Source organism: Drosophila pseudoobscura, chromosome 2 (assembly GCF_009870125.1).
Source record: "Drosophila pseudoobscura strain MV-25-SWS-2005 chromosome 2, UCI_Dpse_MV25, whole genome shotgun sequence".
NCBI lineage: Eukaryota > Metazoa > Arthropoda > Insecta > Diptera > Drosophilidae > Drosophila > Drosophila pseudoobscura.
The window spans coordinates 18,213,152-18,231,619 of record NC_046679.1 but is presented as its reverse complement, the minus strand read 5'-3'; the positions used below and the strand labels follow the sequence as shown (position 1 = coordinate 18,231,619).

At 38.2% G+C, this 18,468-nt stretch overlaps 4 protein-coding genes across 9 annotated transcripts; 3 read left to right on the top strand and 1 right to left on the bottom strand.

The window, feature by feature from the left end:
- Positions 1-976: 976 nt before the first annotated feature.
- LOC4802095 (uncharacterized) lies at positions 977-6,591 on the top strand. Of its 5 annotated transcripts, none has more exons than XM_033383431.1 (13): positions 977-1,197; positions 1,811-1,946; positions 2,212-2,313; positions 2,535-2,694; positions 3,047-3,076; positions 3,573-3,738; positions 3,799-4,137; positions 4,201-5,016; positions 5,072-5,261; positions 5,330-5,462; positions 5,535-5,666; positions 5,943-6,084; positions 6,140-6,591. In XM_033383431.1, exons 1-13 carry the CDS (start codon positions 1,103-1,105, stop codon positions 6,369-6,371), a joined length of 2,673 nt encoding a protein of 890 aa, XP_033239322.1. In that variant the 5' UTR covers positions 977-1,102; the 3' UTR covers positions 6,372-6,591. The 5 variants fall into 5 exon arrangements, with proteins under 5 accessions (XP_033239322.1, XP_033239330.1, XP_033239316.1 ...); XM_033383439.1 differs by having other exon boundaries at positions 2,203-2,313; positions 5,084-5,261; XM_033383425.1 differs by having other exon boundaries at positions 2,203-2,313; positions 6,143-6,591.
- A 328-nt stretch (positions 6,592-6,919) lies between these two features.
- On the top strand, positions 6,920-15,075 carry LOC4802094 (peroxidase). Of its 2 annotated transcripts, none has more exons than XM_001359042.4 (6): positions 6,920-8,247; positions 8,316-8,655; positions 8,715-8,910; positions 8,971-9,076; positions 9,147-9,279; positions 14,881-15,075. In XM_001359042.4, exons 1-5 carry the CDS (start codon positions 6,950-6,952, stop codon positions 9,211-9,213), a joined length of 2,007 nt encoding a protein of 668 aa, XP_001359079.4. In that variant the 5' UTR covers positions 6,920-6,949; the 3' UTR covers positions 9,214-9,279; positions 14,881-15,075. The 2 variants fall into 2 exon arrangements, with proteins under 2 accessions (XP_001359079.4, XP_033239336.1); XM_033383445.1 differs by having other exon boundaries at positions 9,147-9,274; positions 14,876-15,074.
- On the top strand, positions 9,365-11,107 carry LOC117184732 (uncharacterized). Its single transcript, XM_033383450.1, has 2 exons — positions 9,365-10,776; positions 10,854-11,107. The coding sequence occupies exons 1-2, from the start codon at positions 9,703-9,705 to the stop codon at positions 10,860-10,862; spliced, it is 1,083 nt and encodes a 360-aa protein (XP_033239341.1). The 5' UTR covers positions 9,365-9,702; the 3' UTR covers positions 10,863-11,107.
- Positions 15,076-15,173: 98 nt separating the features above from the next.
- On the bottom strand, positions 15,174-17,071 carry LOC13036547 (uncharacterized). The gene is made up of 3 exons (XM_003736609.3): positions 17,017-17,071; positions 16,221-16,948; positions 15,174-16,145 (listed from the first exon to the last, which is right to left on the bottom strand). Exons 1-3 carry the CDS (start codon positions 17,045-17,047, stop codon positions 15,195-15,197), a joined length of 1,710 nt encoding a protein of 569 aa, XP_003736657.3. The 5' UTR covers positions 17,048-17,071; the 3' UTR covers positions 15,174-15,194.
- Between the last annotated feature and the right edge of the window lie 1,397 nt (positions 17,072-18,468).

Below are 18,468 nucleotides of genomic sequence, written 5' to 3'. Positions count from 1 at the left end.
AACGATAAGCCATCGGCATTAAAAGTAAGGCAATTAAGCCACTTAGCTTTGAATCTGTTGCAGGTTGAGTGCTATGACGCCAGCCCCGACCTCTTCTAGTCTGCCCCATGATGGAACAGAGCATCGCTCTATCTCTATTTATTTCTTTAAATTTCTAACGAAGAAGTTTCGCTAAATTGGACAACTGTACTTCTACCCGTCGTCTCTACTTCTACTTTTAGCCTACGATAAAATCGTGCTCAAAAGTTCAATTCTAAGATCTGTTTTAATCTTGACCATTATATGCGCCTCTTCACCCGTAACCGTTCGCGGACATCAACATTCAGAGTGTGTCTTCTCGGATAGCTCGGTTCCATCCATGACGCCTCTTATAGTAAGGTTCTTCGAGTTTCACTTCAAATGGTAAACGAGAATTGGGCAGTTCGTAGTATGAGTCAGTCCTTGCCCCTCTGGGCCGACTCGTTTTAGTTTAACAAATTTGTCTCGGGTATCTCTAGTTCCAACTCTTTGATATGCCCTTGTTGCTATGATGATTTCCGCTCCATGGACATGGATGAGATGGATATTTTTGACCCGTTCGGCTGCAGATGGAAAAGCATCTTCCGTTGAATACTCCTAGCACTTGGGTTCTTGTCATTCGATAACCACTATTCACCTAAGCTTGTACAGCTGCTACCGATTCAATACCCGACTCAAAAATAGAGCGAATCGGAGTATTAGTCGGATAACAAACAGCAGCTAAAAATTTTTTTTCGCCGCATACGAATATTATTTATGATTTGACCGGTGAAAATTGTCGTCGATCTGAGTTCTAGGCTTAGTTATTGAATTTCAAATTTGGTTGCGTTCCTCATCATCAAACACATAAATCATCTATTTCAATATAATTCTCAATAACCTGAGTCTGCCAGTGTAAACGCATATTCTGCGTCAATGTGCTATTCCGATATCATTATGCAAACGCGCCAGTGTAAACAGGCATAGGTATCGGATTATTATCCGATATTCGATTGTTCGTTTGTTCATGAACAGCCCAGTATTGTTTGCCGCGTGAATTTTAAAGTTGTAGGACAGCAGATTTAAAGCCATATTTATTTAAGCAATGCATAAATTTAATTTATACCAAGTAACAGAGACTTGTTTTGAAGACTCTGAATATGTTACAATGTCGAAAGTGATTTGTCCTCGGAACTTGATGTAAGAACATACTTATAATTACTTATATTATTTACTATTTACTGAGATGTATGTTAATATAAATGGGAAAGCAACGGCCATCCTGTTCTGAATAGCGCTTTGCTGAATTTGTGCAGATTTACAAGTCTGTAAATCTACTGGAAGTACCGAATTTTCAATTTGGCGTCGTCAAGAATCGTAGCTTTAGTGTGGTGTGTGTGACTGCTATTACACCTAATTTCGTACAGATACAGTATGTACGTATGTACATACATATGTTCCAACTAAGCCGATCCATATGTATTCCATGTTTATGTATGTAGATATGTATGAATTATGAAAATACATAAATGCATATTAAAATATATTAATTAATATATTTAGGTACACATCGTGATAATATAACGGAAAGTTGAAGTAAGGAACTTCAAATGCAGACTTTATAATTAGATAGTAAGATAATAAATAGCAAAATATATAAACATAGTATTAAAATGTTGTATACCACCATTGATGATGATCAATAATATGTGTACAAATCCATACATATGTATGTATAATTGATGGGGTCGGAAACACTCCTATTGGCTTTTAACGGGCGTTAAAACACATTTCCAACATATGTATCTTTCAGAGAATCCGAAATTTTCATAAAACTTTTGAAAATAGAGACAGATGAGTACTTTTCGAAGTTATCCGAGACGTCTTCAAATTTGTTAAGCAGCGCCGTCTGTTGTATGAAATCGAATAACACTGAAATATCCAAAAAGGTAATAACGAGATTGAGTCTAGCAATGGTATACCCAGGGGTGGAAAAAGGGGGGGATTTTTCATATGCATATTTTTCAAAAATTGTTTTTGCGTAATTTATTTGATATAATTGTTCGAATCAATCCTAAATACATATATATAACATCATATTACGCTTAAAAATAAGGCAACGTATAAATTCGCCCCCCTTCGCGAAATCCTTGGAGTCGACATTTCATATACTTTTTTTATCAAATTTAAAAAATTTCGATTTAGGGTTTCCAGCGCCTTAACAAAATTATATTCCGCGCGCCTTGCCACAGCAGTGCTTTTTTAGATGCTATTTTGGAACGTAGTTTGTATTCTATTCGAAACCAACACTATTCTGTAAGTATCTTGGTATCTCACTTGATAAATATCCGTATCTGTAAGTCAAGCCATCATATTTAACACAATAGTCGTATGCTTGCAGAGGTTACATAACTTTTTATCAGATAAAAGCACATTAGTCTAAAAAACTGAATGTTAACTATTTATTGTTGGCTTAAATATTAACAAATCGAGCTGAACTTTTAATAATCATAATTTCTGTTTTTTTCTTTTCTTAGTTTGCTTGCAAAGACCTTTTATATTATGAGTCCCTGGATTCTAGACTGAAGACTACTGAAGGAACTGTCCTTTCTCAATCGCTGTTGTGCTTTGCTTTGTTCATGACACGGGATAACAAAGCGGCAAAACAGAAATTAAAGAATTTAAAGGATATGATTGGTATAAACAAAAATATATATAATTTGTTTCGATGTATGAAGCGTGTAGACCACTTGTTTGTAAGCAGTCCAGCAACAATAAACATCACTTCTCAGCGAGACTCGAGTCGAGCAGAGATCGCACACTGCGTGCACACACGGCTTGTATTTTGTTATTGGATTCTCGCTCTCGAGTCTCTTTCGCGTCCAGCCTTTTTTTCAGTTGTCTGCTTGTGCCAAAAAATGACCATTAAATGTTAAATTCTTGCTCGATTTCATATTTCCCTATCTGATTGCCAAACTTATAGACCTATCATTGACTATGGTGTTCTTACTTTTCTAAATATATATATATAATTTTGTTTTTTATTCAGATCGCTTGCCCTCTACAGATAAAACCAGTGGTAAGTGGAATACCAGAGTAAATGTTTCAGATCACCGATTAAAAGCTTCACTTTTAATCATTTATGTTTTTCGTTGATACTTTTGGCGAAGGCAGTTGGAGTGGTAGAACGGTATAAATTAGAAAAGTCTGAGAACTAAGTCACGAGATGCACGAAAACAAAAAGGTCTAGTTACTAGTAGTCTAAGCAACACTCAAACCTCTTAGATATAATATTGTAACAGCGATTGCTACAATAACTTCAATTTTCCAAAAGCCGGGCGGATAGTCTGGTAGCGGGACGCCCTATTGAATGAGCACTATGAAATATTGAAAGTCGGTTTAAATGTTTTAAAGACCATGAGTTATTAGATGAGTTAACTTAAGGCCAATAGCTTTTTGACATTAATATTGATAATTTGAATGGAAATCTGCAAGAGTATATTCCACTACAGCTACCGAAATGCATAATTTGTTATATTTGTTTTTCTAAATATTTGAATATATCTTTTTTATAGAAATTTCATCTTTTTGGTCGCTTTTACAAAAATACGAGAAAGAAATAAACCAAGAAACTCGAAATGTCCAATATACCAGGAAACCAATGATCAAGTCCTTTGTGCCTTTCAATGGATTTGGTGGTAGCAAGAAAATACCATTTGCTAGCAGCGCATGTGAATATAAGTAAGTGAAAGCGTGGTTTGAACAGATTTAATAACAATTACCAATCCCATATTTGTATAGAAGAACGATGAACGGCCCTGCTGGGGTATTCGCGAGGGTCAACATCCCCAAAGGAAAAATTATTCTGGTGGATACCCCTGTCTACTTTCAGTTCAGTGCACCTTTCCTTAACTGTGAAAAGTGTGGAGTGCACCAAGAACTGGTTTTTCACACGTGTAGCAGATGCCGCTACAAAACGTATTGCACACAGACATGTATGGAATTAGACTGGGAGATACATCAAACTGAATGTTATGGATATAAAATAGGCCTGATACCAATGCTGGAAACAACACAGCTGTTTCGATGTTTTCTTCAAGCTGCAAAGTATTTGAATCAGGCTATATTGAAACATGGTAGGTGCGTATATTACGGAATTGTTTGTATTGCGATTTAAATGATATTTTATATTCCTGCCAACAGAATATTAAACGATCCCCTTTTCGCTTGGAACTCTATATTAGAGTACGTAATCGAGGACAATAAAGGGGATTCGATTATTTCCGAACTTTTGGCGACCCAACCAGACTACAAGCAGTTAACCTCGGAAAAGTATCACGAAGTGATATCGACAGCATTCCGTCTGTCGGTTTTTATCTTTAATGACACGAACATTATAGGCACATACTTTAGTATGCTGCTTATTAAAAAAATCAGTGTGATACATCTAATGGCTGCGATTCTCATGCGGTTAGGTGCACACATTTTATTAAAATCGCAAGTGGCCGAGCTGCACTATCCTAAAACTGAAAACATAAGTTCACAAAACGATGATAATCTCGTAAACGATACAGTATTTCCATCAATAAGCGAGCGTACATCTGCAAATGCGTTCAGCTATTACGGAATCGATGGTCCGTCAGATTTCACAGACTGTTACAATGACGTACGCAAACGTTCGTTGTCAAATGTGAATCTTACTGAAGCAAGAAACCAGTTTCCACCAAAGGATAATCCAATGTCTCAGTTCACGAATAGGCTGCTTAATTTATCTTTATCGCATGATAAAATTGAGTCCGCTGAAAATCTCTTCAATGCGGGAATTCGAAATTCAAAGGAAACAACGGAGATTCTTGATAACTTGAACAGTTCGAAGCGTTGCCGATTGGTCACAAAAATAGCTAAATATTTTCATCAGTTCATTGACGATTATTGCAGCCACTACCAACAGAAATCCGCTCTTTGTTCGACTTTGAAGACCTTAAAACAGAGCAATACGACGGGGAACATTAAGGTTATGTAAGTATATTAAATATGTAAATAAATAAATGTAAATATATTATACATTGCTCAGATCTATGTCAAGGGGCCAGCTTATAGGGGTAACATCTACGAATATAGTGGCTGGCGAGGAGTTAATTTTAGGGCCATACATTTTAAGTCCTCTGGCTAAGAGTCTCGTATTGAATCAGTCCTATTCTCATGCCTTCAACATTTCAAGTGAAGGTGCGTCAGATGCGAAGACAGCGTTCCAATGGGAAATTGTGAGTGATTTATTACTATGTCCCCCTAATTTTAAACTATTTACATATATTTATTTTGAGCCTTTTAGTCTGAATTATTTCGCACAGCCAGAACCAAAGGCGCACAGTTTTATGCCGAAAACAACGAGCTTTTCCAAAAACATATGTCATTTATATCTGAAATCGAAACTCAAATGTTTGCTGTGGAGTCTTCTCAGCTGGGTATGTATTCCATTATTTTAGCATGTAAAAAAAAGTTCAAAAATGTGATATATTTTATTTTCTATATTTCAGATATTAAAGTACAAAAGAGTCTAGCTATTTTGCACGGTACATACAATGCTTTTTCTGCTTTGCATTTTACATCAGGAAGTGGTCTACGTTTACGTGGAGGGCTAAAACTTGCCAATTTTCTAGCATCGAACGGTTTGTACTTTTTATTATGAGTGTATCTGGATTCTGAAAATTCCGTCCCCTTATCTTCAAATTTTTAAAATGATCCGCAACAAGAACTGAATCTAGTCATGTCCGTCTGTCTATAAGATTTGTGTCTTTGTGTCAGTGGACTCTTTAGACTAGAAACTGTTTTACTGCTGTTTACTGTCTGCTAGTCATATTATCTTATTCATCATATTTTAGTCCAAGTGTCTTTTCGACGTATATCCTTTTGTTATAATGACTTTTCTCATACTATCAACACAGGGTTTTTAGAGCATGCCAGTGATGTTTTAATGCTCATAGTTGATTCTATTGGGGGGGAAGATGTCTATTTGGATGAAGCAGCTATTTATCGAAGTATCTTCGCTATAATCCGAAAGATTATTGAACAGTACATTGAAAATATGTAAGTTTCAAATAAATAAATGATGTAAAAGTCTCTTAAATGTGTCTGTTCACAGCAGGGATGCTTGTGTGGATGTGGATCGAGACTATCCAAACATGTTATTGGCCATCTGCTTTTGGATTGTAGAAAGACAAAAAGTAAAGTACGATTCATTACTGGAGGATGAAGAGGCTTTTGCTTTGTACTTGGAATACAGTGCACACTATTACAAATGGAAGACAATAATAAATTCGTATATTTTAATGCCACCTCGCTTAAGAAAATATTTGTTAGACTCTAGTGTTTAACTTACCCTTCACCAAAGTTATTTTTGACTTAGAAATAAGTGTGTTTGAATCAAATACTGTCGGAATACTGTGGCTTTAATTAAAATTCAGTCAATAACTACAGTTTGTGGTTAATAACATTAACCTACGTATTATTAAAAATGAATTGAATTCCACTTAGTTACATATTTTAAACTAATGTTTGTATGTTTATTAAATACAGCCTAAACACTAAACAATACTTGGTCAACTAGAAACTAATATTTATCATTTGCTTCATGCTACATAAGATAGGTGAAAAATGCATTGTTCTTTTTTTATCAACGTCATTAAGAAGAAAAAATAATCGGAAAACTCACTGGTCATTGGACACGTTTCATTTCGGTTTCGGTGCCCCACCCACCGTTAAAAACCTTCGAATATGATCATGATTCATATCTCTGTGCGTTCTTTAATCTTAACCATCTTTTAAAGAATTTTCAACTGCACGTACTGAAGTAATGAAGATCGTGCGCGAAATCAAAACAAAGGTATCATCGGCGTTCTATATATAGAGCTGTAGCCCAAGGGGCTGCATTGCGTTTTCTGCAGTTGTAGCAATGAGAGGCTCAAAGCTAATTTTAAAAGTTCTTGCCGTGTTCGGTGTTCTGGCAATTGCCGACAAAAGTACAGCTACCACGAGCTGTCCGTACGCGAATAGTGATAATCTCGAGCTGTATCCTGCTTCCAAATTGAAGAGAAGCTCAGAAAGTTTTCATTTCGAAGTTCGGCCTGCGGTCAGTGGCTCCTCTAACTTGGATTTGTTGCTGAAGGAGTATTTACCGAAATACAATTCAAATTCGGCCTCTAGTCCCAGCAGTTGGCTGGACTTGTCGGGTTCTTCGCAGCCCGTAAGGTGTGGCATACCGCCTTTGAATTGCCTTAATGATACGATCAACTTGCACTACCGAAGCATTGATGGATCATGCAACAGCCTACTTTACCCGGAATTCGGAATTGCTGTTTCTAGATACAGGCGCTTACTGCCACCCAAATATGGGAAGCCAGATCAGGCCTTACCGAATGCGCGGCTTATCTCTCTTTCACTGTATGGAGAGCATACGAGAAACGACAATTTCAGGACGATGGCGGCCATGCAGTGGGGCCAGTACGTTGCTCACGATATCAGTCAGCTGACGACCAAGGGTGCACCGAAAGACTGCTGTGCTGAGCCTCACCACCATCGCTGCCAGCCGATCGCTCTACCGCGCGGTGGACCCATCGCGTACAACACAGGAAAAACTTGCCTCCACTTTGCTAACAGCGTGTCGGACGCTGATGCCATTTGCCCGAAGGACCGTGCGCCATATCCCGAGAAGCTTACTCTTTCTACAGCCTATCTGGATCTATCATCTGTGTATGGAAATTCTCTACATCAGAGCCGTAGGGTGCGTTTATTCAAGGGAGGTCGGCTTCGCACCAGCTACATAAATGGTCAGCACTGGTTACCCGTGAGTCAGAACCTGGAAGGTGAATGCGGCTCCAGGAATGAGTGCTACAGCATGCCAGATAGACGGAACCGATTCTCACCCACCATTGCACTTCTGCAGACGCTTTTGGTGCGGGAACATAATCGACTGGCCGAAAACCTGGCGCTTCTTAATCCGCACTATAGCGATGAGCGTCTTTACCAGGAAGCTCGCAAGATCAGTATTGCACAGTTCCAGAAGATTACATTTAACGATTGGCTGCCCCTATATCTGGGACGTACGTACACTTATCTCAACGGTCTCATCTATCCGGTAGACCCTACTGAGTATGTCAATGATTACGACGAAACCGTCAATGCTGGTGCTTATGCCGAGTTCGCTGCGGCCGCTTTCCGCTACGCGCATACCCAGATTCCCGGCTGGTTTTCGTAAGTTCTATTCTAGCAGTTTGCATATTGAGTTTATATATCAACAGAGGTTTTTTTGGCACTTTCAGACTTGTTGCCCCCAATCGCAGTTCCAACCAGACTCTGCGCTTGAGTGATTATTTCGAGCGATCTGAGACCATTCGATTGTTGGACTCCAGTGATAACTTTGATGCATTGTTAAGAGGTTTGGCTACGCAACTTCATAAACGTTCGGATGGGAATATCGATCCTGAGATCAAGCACTTCTTCAATCGAAAGGACTTCGAGGAGTACGGTTCTGATCTGAAGTCATTGGATATTCAACGTGCCCGAGACTTTGGGCTAGCCTCCTACAACGATGTCCGCGAGTTCTGCGGACTGCGTCGAGCCGTCGATTGGCCGGATTTCACTGCCGAGATACCGAGAGAGGTTTGTAATATAATTCCTCACGTATGGCTTACATAACGAAATGTTCCATTGCTATGTAGAAAATCGCGTTGTTGAAAAAGCTGTACGCAACACCCGATGATGTGGAGTTGAGTGTCGGTGGCTCCTTGGAGTTCCACGTCCCGGAAGCTCTCTTCGGGCCGACTCTGTTGTGTATTATTGGAAAGCAATTTCTAAACACGCGTCGTGGCGACCGATTCTTTTTTGAACGAGATCACAGTGGTGGTTTTTCACGCAGTAAGTGAGAGCTGATGTTTATAAAAAAACATTTTTTTAAATCATCAATTTTTCACGCAGCCCAACTGGCGGAGATTCGTAAGGCAAGTTTGGCTGGTTTGTTCTGCAACAATGCGAATTATTTGCGCGCCATTCAGCCGAATGTATTCGTATTCCCAAACTTATAGTAAGTGTTCAGCGGTCCTATAATAAGTTGGGCTTTAATAACCATCATACCTGTTTATTTATCTTTTTAGTAACATGCTCGTCAATTGCAATGAGATCCCTCAAGTTGATCTTAGCAAATGGCAAGATACCCAATAGCAAGAAACCGAACCAAAGTTCTACTATATTCTACATTCTATAAAAACGATTTAGCTGTTATGTACTGTTAGGTTGTTTTAGTATTATAACCCTACATTTGTATTTACCTTGCTGCTAGCTTATAATTATTAGTGTTAATCTACAATTGTATTTACTATTAACGTTGTACGAAATATCGTAAGTATCCGAATAAGTATCGATATGAATAATCATCCGATAGTTCTAGTTCTGCGAACTAGAACTATGCGAGAACTAGATCGGAATAGAACCAGAGATCGGAGCTGGATTCAATGAGCACTTTTGCGGTATCAACAGGACAGAGTGGTTGGTAAAGAATTAAGTAAAATAAAATCATAAAAAGTACGAAACATCCGTGTACTTTCTGCGCCAATAACTTCAGAAGTGGGATAGTAGCCCTTTAAAGAATCTGCCTACATAAGTATTTGTCTACTGGCATCCCCGACAACGAGTATTTTCCACATTTTATAAATGGCTGAGGAAACCATGGCAAACATTGACAAAGAAAAAATTGTAGAGTGGTTGCTGGAGAAAGAGATCATTTTTCCAGCCAGCGCAACACTAAGGCAACTTCGCAAGCTTGCCATAAGTGGTGAAATGGATGAAGTTTCTGAAAGTCTGGTGAATAAATCGGATATTGAATCGGAGGAGAAAGTGTCTGAAAATGAGCAGATCGACGATATGAAAGAAGAAGAATTACTTGACGCCGCAATAAGGGTTGCTGAGAAAAAGAAGAAACTGGCTGCCTTAATGGTAATGGACAACCATGTGACCGATGACATCCGAATGGTCAAGCAACTGATTGCCCCTTTTTCTGCCAGTGAAAATGATGAAGCCTCTGAATGGGTCTTGAATTTTGAACGGATTTGCGGAGGCGTGAACGAAAGCAGCAATTTTAAGCTTCGTTGTGTGCGCATGTTGATGAAGGCGGGAACAGAGGCGGACTTGTTCATGCGTGTCGACAAATCAAAGACTTACGACGAGTTTAAAGGAAACTTCCTAAAAACTTTTGGCCGCAGCAATTCAACTGCCGACGTGGTACTCCTGTTGAAGGAAACCTTTTTCAACCCGGAGAAAAACTCCGTAATGGGATATATTCTTCGCATGGAAGAAATTGCTATGCGTGCCGACATCGAAGAGAAATTGACAGTGCAGTTCATCATTGATGGTTTTCGTGATCGATCTTCCAGTATCGCCTTATTGTATTCAGCGTCGACCATCGGAAAACTTAAGGAGCTAGCTCGACAATACGAGGCTTTGAGGAAGAGTACCCAGACGAATTTTAGGCGCACTGGGATGACTGCTTCCGGAAATGACCGGAGCCAGGCGCGCTGCTATAATTGTTCAGCACATGGCCATTATGCTTCATCGTGTCCCGCACCTAAGCGGGAGAAGGGATCGTGTTTCCAGTGTGGATCCATGCAGCACCAGGTGAAGGATTGCCAACAGAAGCCTATGTCAGCCCAGCGATCCGTGGGTACAGCCAGCAACCCGCCGATGGACGACAGAGAGGAGAACAATATTTTTGTTCCTATTGTTAATCAGGTAGGGGTATATTTTTACACTGATATAAAACGCAGGTATCAAATTAAATTTCTTTCTGGCATGTTGGACACCGGTAGCGCTATTAATTTGATGCAGCGCTCGGCGATACCTTATGAAAATTTTGATGGTGTACTAAGACCGACAGAGTATTTTGGAGTTAACGGTTCGAGAATAAGCATTTTTGGAAAAATAATTGTCAATTTAGTTTTTCATAACATTGAAAAAGAACTTATATTTTTCGTTGTACCAAACAACTATATTTCGTATAATGTCCTTCTGGGGCGCAGTTTCCTTGAAAATTATGGAATAAAATTAATTTTTGAAAATGAAATTGAAAATAGAGTATTAGTGAACAGTGACTTAGATGAAAATAGAGTATTAGTGAACAATGACTTAGATGAAAATAGAGTATTAGTGAACAGTGGCTTAGATGAAAATAGAGTATTAGTGAACAGTGACTTAGATGAAAATAGAGTATTAGTGAACAGTGACTTAGATGAAAATAGAGTATTAGTGAACAGTGACTTAGATGAAAATAGAGTATTAGTGAACAGTGACTTAGATGAAAATAGAGTATTAGTGAACAGTGACTTAGATGAAAATAGAATATTAGTGAACAGTGACTTAGATGAAAATAGAGTATTAGTGAACAGTGACTTAGATGAAAATAGAGTATTAGTGAACATTGAGAGCGACCAAATTGAAAATGTAGTATTGACAAATAGAGACAGTGAGATGATGTTATCAGATATCAATAATAATGGATTATTGAAGGATGAAAATTATGAGAATAAGATTAGTGTCCAATTGAATTGTAATAACATTGACCTTTTATTGAAAGATAACGAGCAAAAGCATATGGCAAGTGAATCATTAGAAAGAACCAACTTAGATATACCGTATATATATAGTATTGAAATAACAAAAGAAGAGGACAGCTATAATATCGACCCAAAGCGAACTGATAAAGAACGTAGTAAATTCATGGAATTGATAAAACTTAACTATTCAGACTTAACTAACATTCCAGCAATTCAACATAACTATGAAATGAACCTCAAACTTAAATCAGAAGAACCTGTACGCACTGTTCCGAGAAGACTTTCATATCAGGAGAAGAAAGAAGTAGATACCCAAATAGATGAACTATTGAAAAAAGGCTTCATAAGAGAAAGTAAATCGCCTTACAGCTCTGCAATAGTATTAGTTAAGAAAAAATCAGGGGAAAAAAGAATGTGTGTAGATTACAAACAGCTTAATAAGATTTGCATTCGTGATGGATATCCATTGCCACTAATAGACGACTGCTTAGAGAGATTAGAAGGGAACACAATTTTTACACTTTTAGATTTGAAACACAGTTATCACCAAGTAAAAGTAGCAGAAAGTTCAGTGCAGTATACAGCATTTGTCATACCTAGCGGACAATATGAATACACAAGAATGCCTTTTGGGCTTATGAATGCACCAGCAGTATTTATGAGATTTATTAATTTCATTTTACAACCATTAATTCGCGAAGGTAATGTAGTAGTTTACATGGACGATATCGCTATAGGTTCCAAGTCGTTGAACGAACATCTTATAACAGTAGGTAGAGTTTTAAGAATTCTCGCAGAATATCGACTAGAAATTAAGGTTAGTAAATGTCAATTTGGTTATGAAAGTATTGAGTTCTTGGGATATACCCTTTCTGGTAAGGGAATAAGCCCAAACTGTGAACACACAGCAACCATTAAGCATCTGCCATTGCCAAAAGATCGCCATGAAATGCAAAAGGTTTTGGGATTATTCTCTTATTTTAGGCGTTTCATTCCTGCTTACTCAAGAATAGCAAAACCATTACAAGAACTTACAAAACCTGGAACTAAGTTTGAGCTTCAAGACAAATGCATACAAATTTTTGAATATCTTCGAGAAAAACTGATTTCGTCACCAGTATTAGCTCTGTATAATCCAAATCGAGAAACAGAATTGCATTGTGATGCAAGTAGTGAAGGTTTTGGTGGAATTTTGTTGCAGAAACAAGATGACAATAAGTTTCACCCAACAGCATATTTTTCACAGAGAGCGACAAAACTAGAGGCAAGATACGAAAGTTTCAAGCTGGAAACGTTAGCTGTGATCTATTCATTGAGGAAATTTCGAATTTATTTAGAAGGGATTCCGTTTAGAATTATAACAGATTGTAACTCAGTAGTTTTATGTTTAGGAAAGGGACGTCTTCATTCAAATATCGCCAGATGGGCCATAGAGCTAGCAAATTATAATTACACTTTAAAACATCGTAGTGGAAAATATATGTCCCATGTGGACACCTTAAGTAGATATCCTTCAGCGCTTAATCAAGATTTTGAATATGAACCAATAGTGACAATTCATGAAAGTGATAACAAAGACCGAATAGTTTCCGTGATTGAGTGTGACGACATTAATCTTCAGCTTCAGATAACACAAAACAGGGACAACCATATAGGAAAATTAAAAGAACAATTGGAGCATGGACCTGTTAAGAAATTTTCATTGAGCGATGGAATTGTTTATAAAATAGGTGAGAACGACGTTGAGCTGTTTTATGTCCCAGCTGAAATGGAAACGCAAATAATCAGAAGAGTTCACGAAAACTTATGTCACTTAGGAACTGAGAAATGTATGAAAGAAATCTTAAGACATTATTGGTTCCCGAATATGAGATCTAAAATCGATTTGTTTATAGGAAATTGTTTAAATTGTATCATGTTTTCAGTCCCCACACATGCGAACAATCGAACACTTCACAATATTCCTAAGCGACCAATCCCATTCGACACCTTACACGTAGACCATTTTGGACCACTTCCCGCTGTTATATCAAAGAAGAAGCATGTATTAGTTATCATTGACGCCTTTACGAAATTTGTAAAATTGTTTTCTGTAAATACGACAAGCACTAAAGAAGTCAACACATGTTTTTCAAAGTATTTTCAATTTTATAGTCGTCCACGTAGAATTATTAGCGATAGAGGAACGTGTTTTACATCATTAGAATTTAGTAAATTTTTGTTAGAAAATAATATAGAGCACGTGAAAGTGGCAACTGCTTCACCCCAAGCGAATGGTCAGGTAGAACGGGTTAACAGAACTATGAAAGCTATGCTCGCCAAAATAACTGAGCCAATAAATCACGAAGATTGGAGCAAACTTTTAATAAAGGCTGAATATGCAATTAATAACTCAGTCCATTCGACCACGAAAGAATTGCCTTCAGTGTTGTTATTCGGAGTCCAACAGAGGGGTTGTAATATTGACGCGTTAACAGAATACTTAGATGATAAACAAGACCGAACTCAAAGCGATTTAGAATCAGTACGTAAGAAATCTTTGGATAAAATCGAGCATTGTCAGCAGAAGAGTGAAGAGTATTTTGAAAGGAATCACAAAAATCATATTGAGTTCTTGGAAGGCGATTTCGTTGTAATGAGAAACATTGACACCACAATAGGTACAAATAAAAAATTTGTTCCGAAGTACAGGGGTCCGTACATCATCAAGAAGGTATTGCCGAACGACAGATATGTGTTAAATGACATTGAAAACTGCCAAATAAGCCAAATCCCGTATGAGGGCATTATAGAGGCATGCCGATTAAGGAAATGGGCAGATTGGCGTAATCAGTGTGAAAGTGACCCCTACTTAAATAGTTAACAAAATATATATATACACATATAATTAAAATTACTCTTAATTACATATTTACGATCGAGGGCGATCTAATTGTCAGGATGGCCGAGCTGTTAGGTTGTTTTAGTATTATAACCCTACATTTGTATTTACCTTGCTGCTAGCTTATAATTATTAGTGTTAATCTACAATTGTATTTACTATTAACGTTGTACGAAATATCGTAAGTATCCGAATAAGTATCGATATGAATAATCATCCGATAGTTCTAGTTCTGCGAACTAGAACTATGCGAGAACTAGATCGGAATAGAACCAGAGATCGGAGCTGGATTCAATGAGCACTTTTGCGGTATCAACAGGACAGAGTGGTTGGTAAAGAATTAAGTAAAATAAAATCATAAAAAGTACGAAACATCCGTGTACTTTCTGCGCCAATAGTACTTTTGTTATTTTTGTTATATTTTGAACAAAGTAGGACTGCCGCACATAAATATAATTACTGGAATAGAAACAATAAGCTTTACGACTGCAAACGATCTTCTAGTTTATCGAATTGCGTGTGAAGAAAAGCCACTTCTAAATATAAGTATCTAATCGAATTGTTTTTGGGGAAATAAATCAGCTTAATTATTTGTACCTTCAAAAGTCAGGCATACATGCAAGTAGTTTTTTAAGTACATAGTACATACTTATGTATCGATGTATATATGTCTAGCCCGTTTTTATAGACGGAAAATTCCTTTTTAATACGTACTATCAATTTGGCGTTGAGTTGTCATACACGATTCGAACATCTAGTCTACTTTCCAGATCTTTCGGCCTTTCCGTCTCGACGGACACCGACACTTCTGACCCCGATTCTTGAGTTTTCGAGTCAGTTCTATTTGCTGTTGCGAAGGGTACTATGGTCTCCTTGAACATACCATCTCTCGTTAATTCTGCACTGTCAAGGACTGATAGAAGCTCCAATGATGTAGTTTTGGGAATATCATCTCCATTTAAAGGGCTGTCTGTTGTGATTTCTGTCTGAGTGGAAGTGTTCTCCACGTCGTCTTTTGTCTCTGTTGTCAACCGCACTATGTCATCTAAGCCATCATCCGAATCGTTGGAAAGTTCAGGAACGGAAGTAGCCCCGGTTACATCTGCTGTCTGCGTTGTTAGACTATCGATTTCGATTGGTGTCGCTTCAGTATTGGTTAAAGGTAGAATCGGCACTTCGCTTTCTTCGTTTTCTGTAGGAATATTGGGAAGCAGAGTTATTTCTTCTAGTGGAATCTGTGTGGTAGCCATAGTAGTCTCTAAATTCTTTTCGATGTCAGCAGCCATCGTGGTGCTTTTAGTGTGGCTATCGCTATCCGCAACATTATTCATTAGGATTGACTGTTGTTGTGGTTTTAGGCTTATTTCTCCCGTCTTATATTGCTCGATGGGCACCTTTTTACTTGGTAGATTTATAGACAAGACAGTTTGTCTGTCGCTTAAATCTTTAATTGTATTGCCTATGTTGTGCGTCGACTGCTGGCTGGTAGATTGCACTTGTCTGATACTCGTGTTGGGACTATTAATTACAGTTGCCAGACTGGAATTCATGATACTAGAAGACTTAATGGACGTGGTCTCTGATTGGCCATTTGTTTGATTTGTGGCACTTGCGCTTCCTGAGTTTTCTATGATCTCCGGGCTACTGCTTCCAGAGTTAGAAGGCACCTGAATGATAAACACATTTGTTTAAGATTTTTTGGGAATTGACTGGGATGTTGAAAGCTGAACTTGTTTACTTACCGTGCTCTTGTGGTTGATTATTTTCCGCTTTGAATTTAAGGCACCAGTGGGGCTTTTAAAAGTCGTCTGTTTGCGGTTGTGTTTTTTGTCTTTCTTGATCCACTGATCGCCACTGAAACTAACACTCGGAGTTTTCATTGCATCTAAAGGTGATATCATTGGTCGCGGTGTCTTATGTCGGTTTGTTTTGCGAATTTTCTTATGACTGGGAATAACATTGTCATGTTTCTGAGACCAATGTGTACGTGTCGGCAGACTAAAACTCACACTTGGTGATTCAATTTTAGCTGGATGTGCCCGAACCGGAGACGATGGTTCTTGCAGTTTGGCCGATGGTACAAAAACTACTGTTGGGGGATTCTTTCTTAGATGCGTTGAATATTTTCTAGTAAGTCCTTGCGGACCAGTTGGTCCAGTTGGTCCTGCTTTTCCTCGATTTCCTTTCCGGCCACGTAGCCCACTATCTCCGCGTTCACCCTTTTCACCAGAAACGCCTTCCACACCAGGTGGGCCGGCTGGACCGGGGGGCCCAGGAGGTCCTGGCCTTCCTGGTGGGCATTGGCAATAGCCGCCATAGTAAATGGAGGACGACGTTGGTGGAGGGGGTACTGGTCTATAATAATATAGGTCGTAGCTGGCATGCTGTCGTTTCGCCTTCGGGGTACTACGCGTCGTAGTGGCCCAATTGGAGTTTATAGACCACGATCCCCCACAGTAAGGGGACACCGCTAAAATATATTTAAATAAGAGAACAAAAATATTTCCTTTGTTTATCACAGATTTTTGTTCGACTTACCTGATATTAGCAGAACTGCGAGCAGCCTCATGCTAAAGCCCAATGGTGACGAGTGTAGACCGGTTAGAATGAGAACTCATCTTATATAGCTTTTGGGTGTGGACTCATTTAAACAGTTGGCTTGATAGTGGGTTAATTAAAAAGACGTAAAATGTAAATCGCTGTCGGCCAAACGATCTCATATAGATTTCTAAAGCCTATAATTTTTATCAACTAGGGTATTGTTCATTACCCAATGGATCGCAAGATTATGGGTAAATGGTCATCATCTATGTAAACATGAAGTACTTAAAGTAGTCAGTTCGAACTTCTTTTAATTACATTACTATACTGATATTTTATTTCCAATTTATTGTTTTTCATCATGCATTTATTTATATTAAAAACTAGGTCCATTCGCTTATAGTTTCCACTTGGTCTTTGTTCTCTTCTACCTATTGTTTTCTTTTCTCTGTTCGAAAGAAGCTCGACCGTAGAGGGAACAATATATCTTATCTGCGTTTAAATTTGAATACTTATATGTATTTTAGTATGTAAAAAAAAACATTCATTGGAATTGACTTTAATTAGAGAAATTCACTAGGTTCCACCCCAAATTCTTTGAGGTAAATAAGTTTTGGATTAATCATATTCAGAGTATCGTATATCTGGCGCTTACTGTCTGGAGCAGCTTCAGATTACTTTTCTACCTTTGTAAAAAGTTATAAAACATTGTCCAGAAGTTGCAGCTCGAAGAAAGAAGCCTTTTCGACTCCAGAAAGTACTATATATTTTATATTCCTTACCAGCATTAACAGCTAGGTCAATTTACGCATGTTCGTCTTTCTGCACACTTCTCTGGTTTTGTGGAATTTAACGGTAAAATGCGGCATTCAGATGTTTGGTGAAATGGCTGCACCTCAACCCTTTAAAGGATGCCCAATTAATGTACCTATACAAAAATACAACACAAGAAATTAATTTATTTCGACTTATATTTCGGCATAGACGGCAGAGGCCGTCTGTTTGTCAGGACGTCTTGCTTGACGCCTAGTTCTCAGAGACTATTAAAGCCATTGAAACCAAATTTTGTATACAGACTCCTGTGATATCACACTGTTACAACAGTATCTAAAATTTTCCCCCACCCCCTTTCGCGCCCACAAAGGACACAAATGTTTGGCATACAAAATATGCGCAGACTGCGGAATCTGGATTAGATCGGAACATTATTATAGCCAAAAGGAACAAATGCAATTTTATTTGACTACGCAACGCCTTGCATGCTCTAAATCTGCGCTTAATCTTCCTCTTTCTAACACGCTCTTCCTCGTTCAGTGTGCATGATCTGGCGAAAGGGAGCGAAATTAAAACGGCTAGTTTTGGAGATGTCAAACAAATGAAAAGAAAAATGGTAACAGATAAAATTAAATATATACAAATCTCCCAAACGGTATGAAACGGTTTATACAA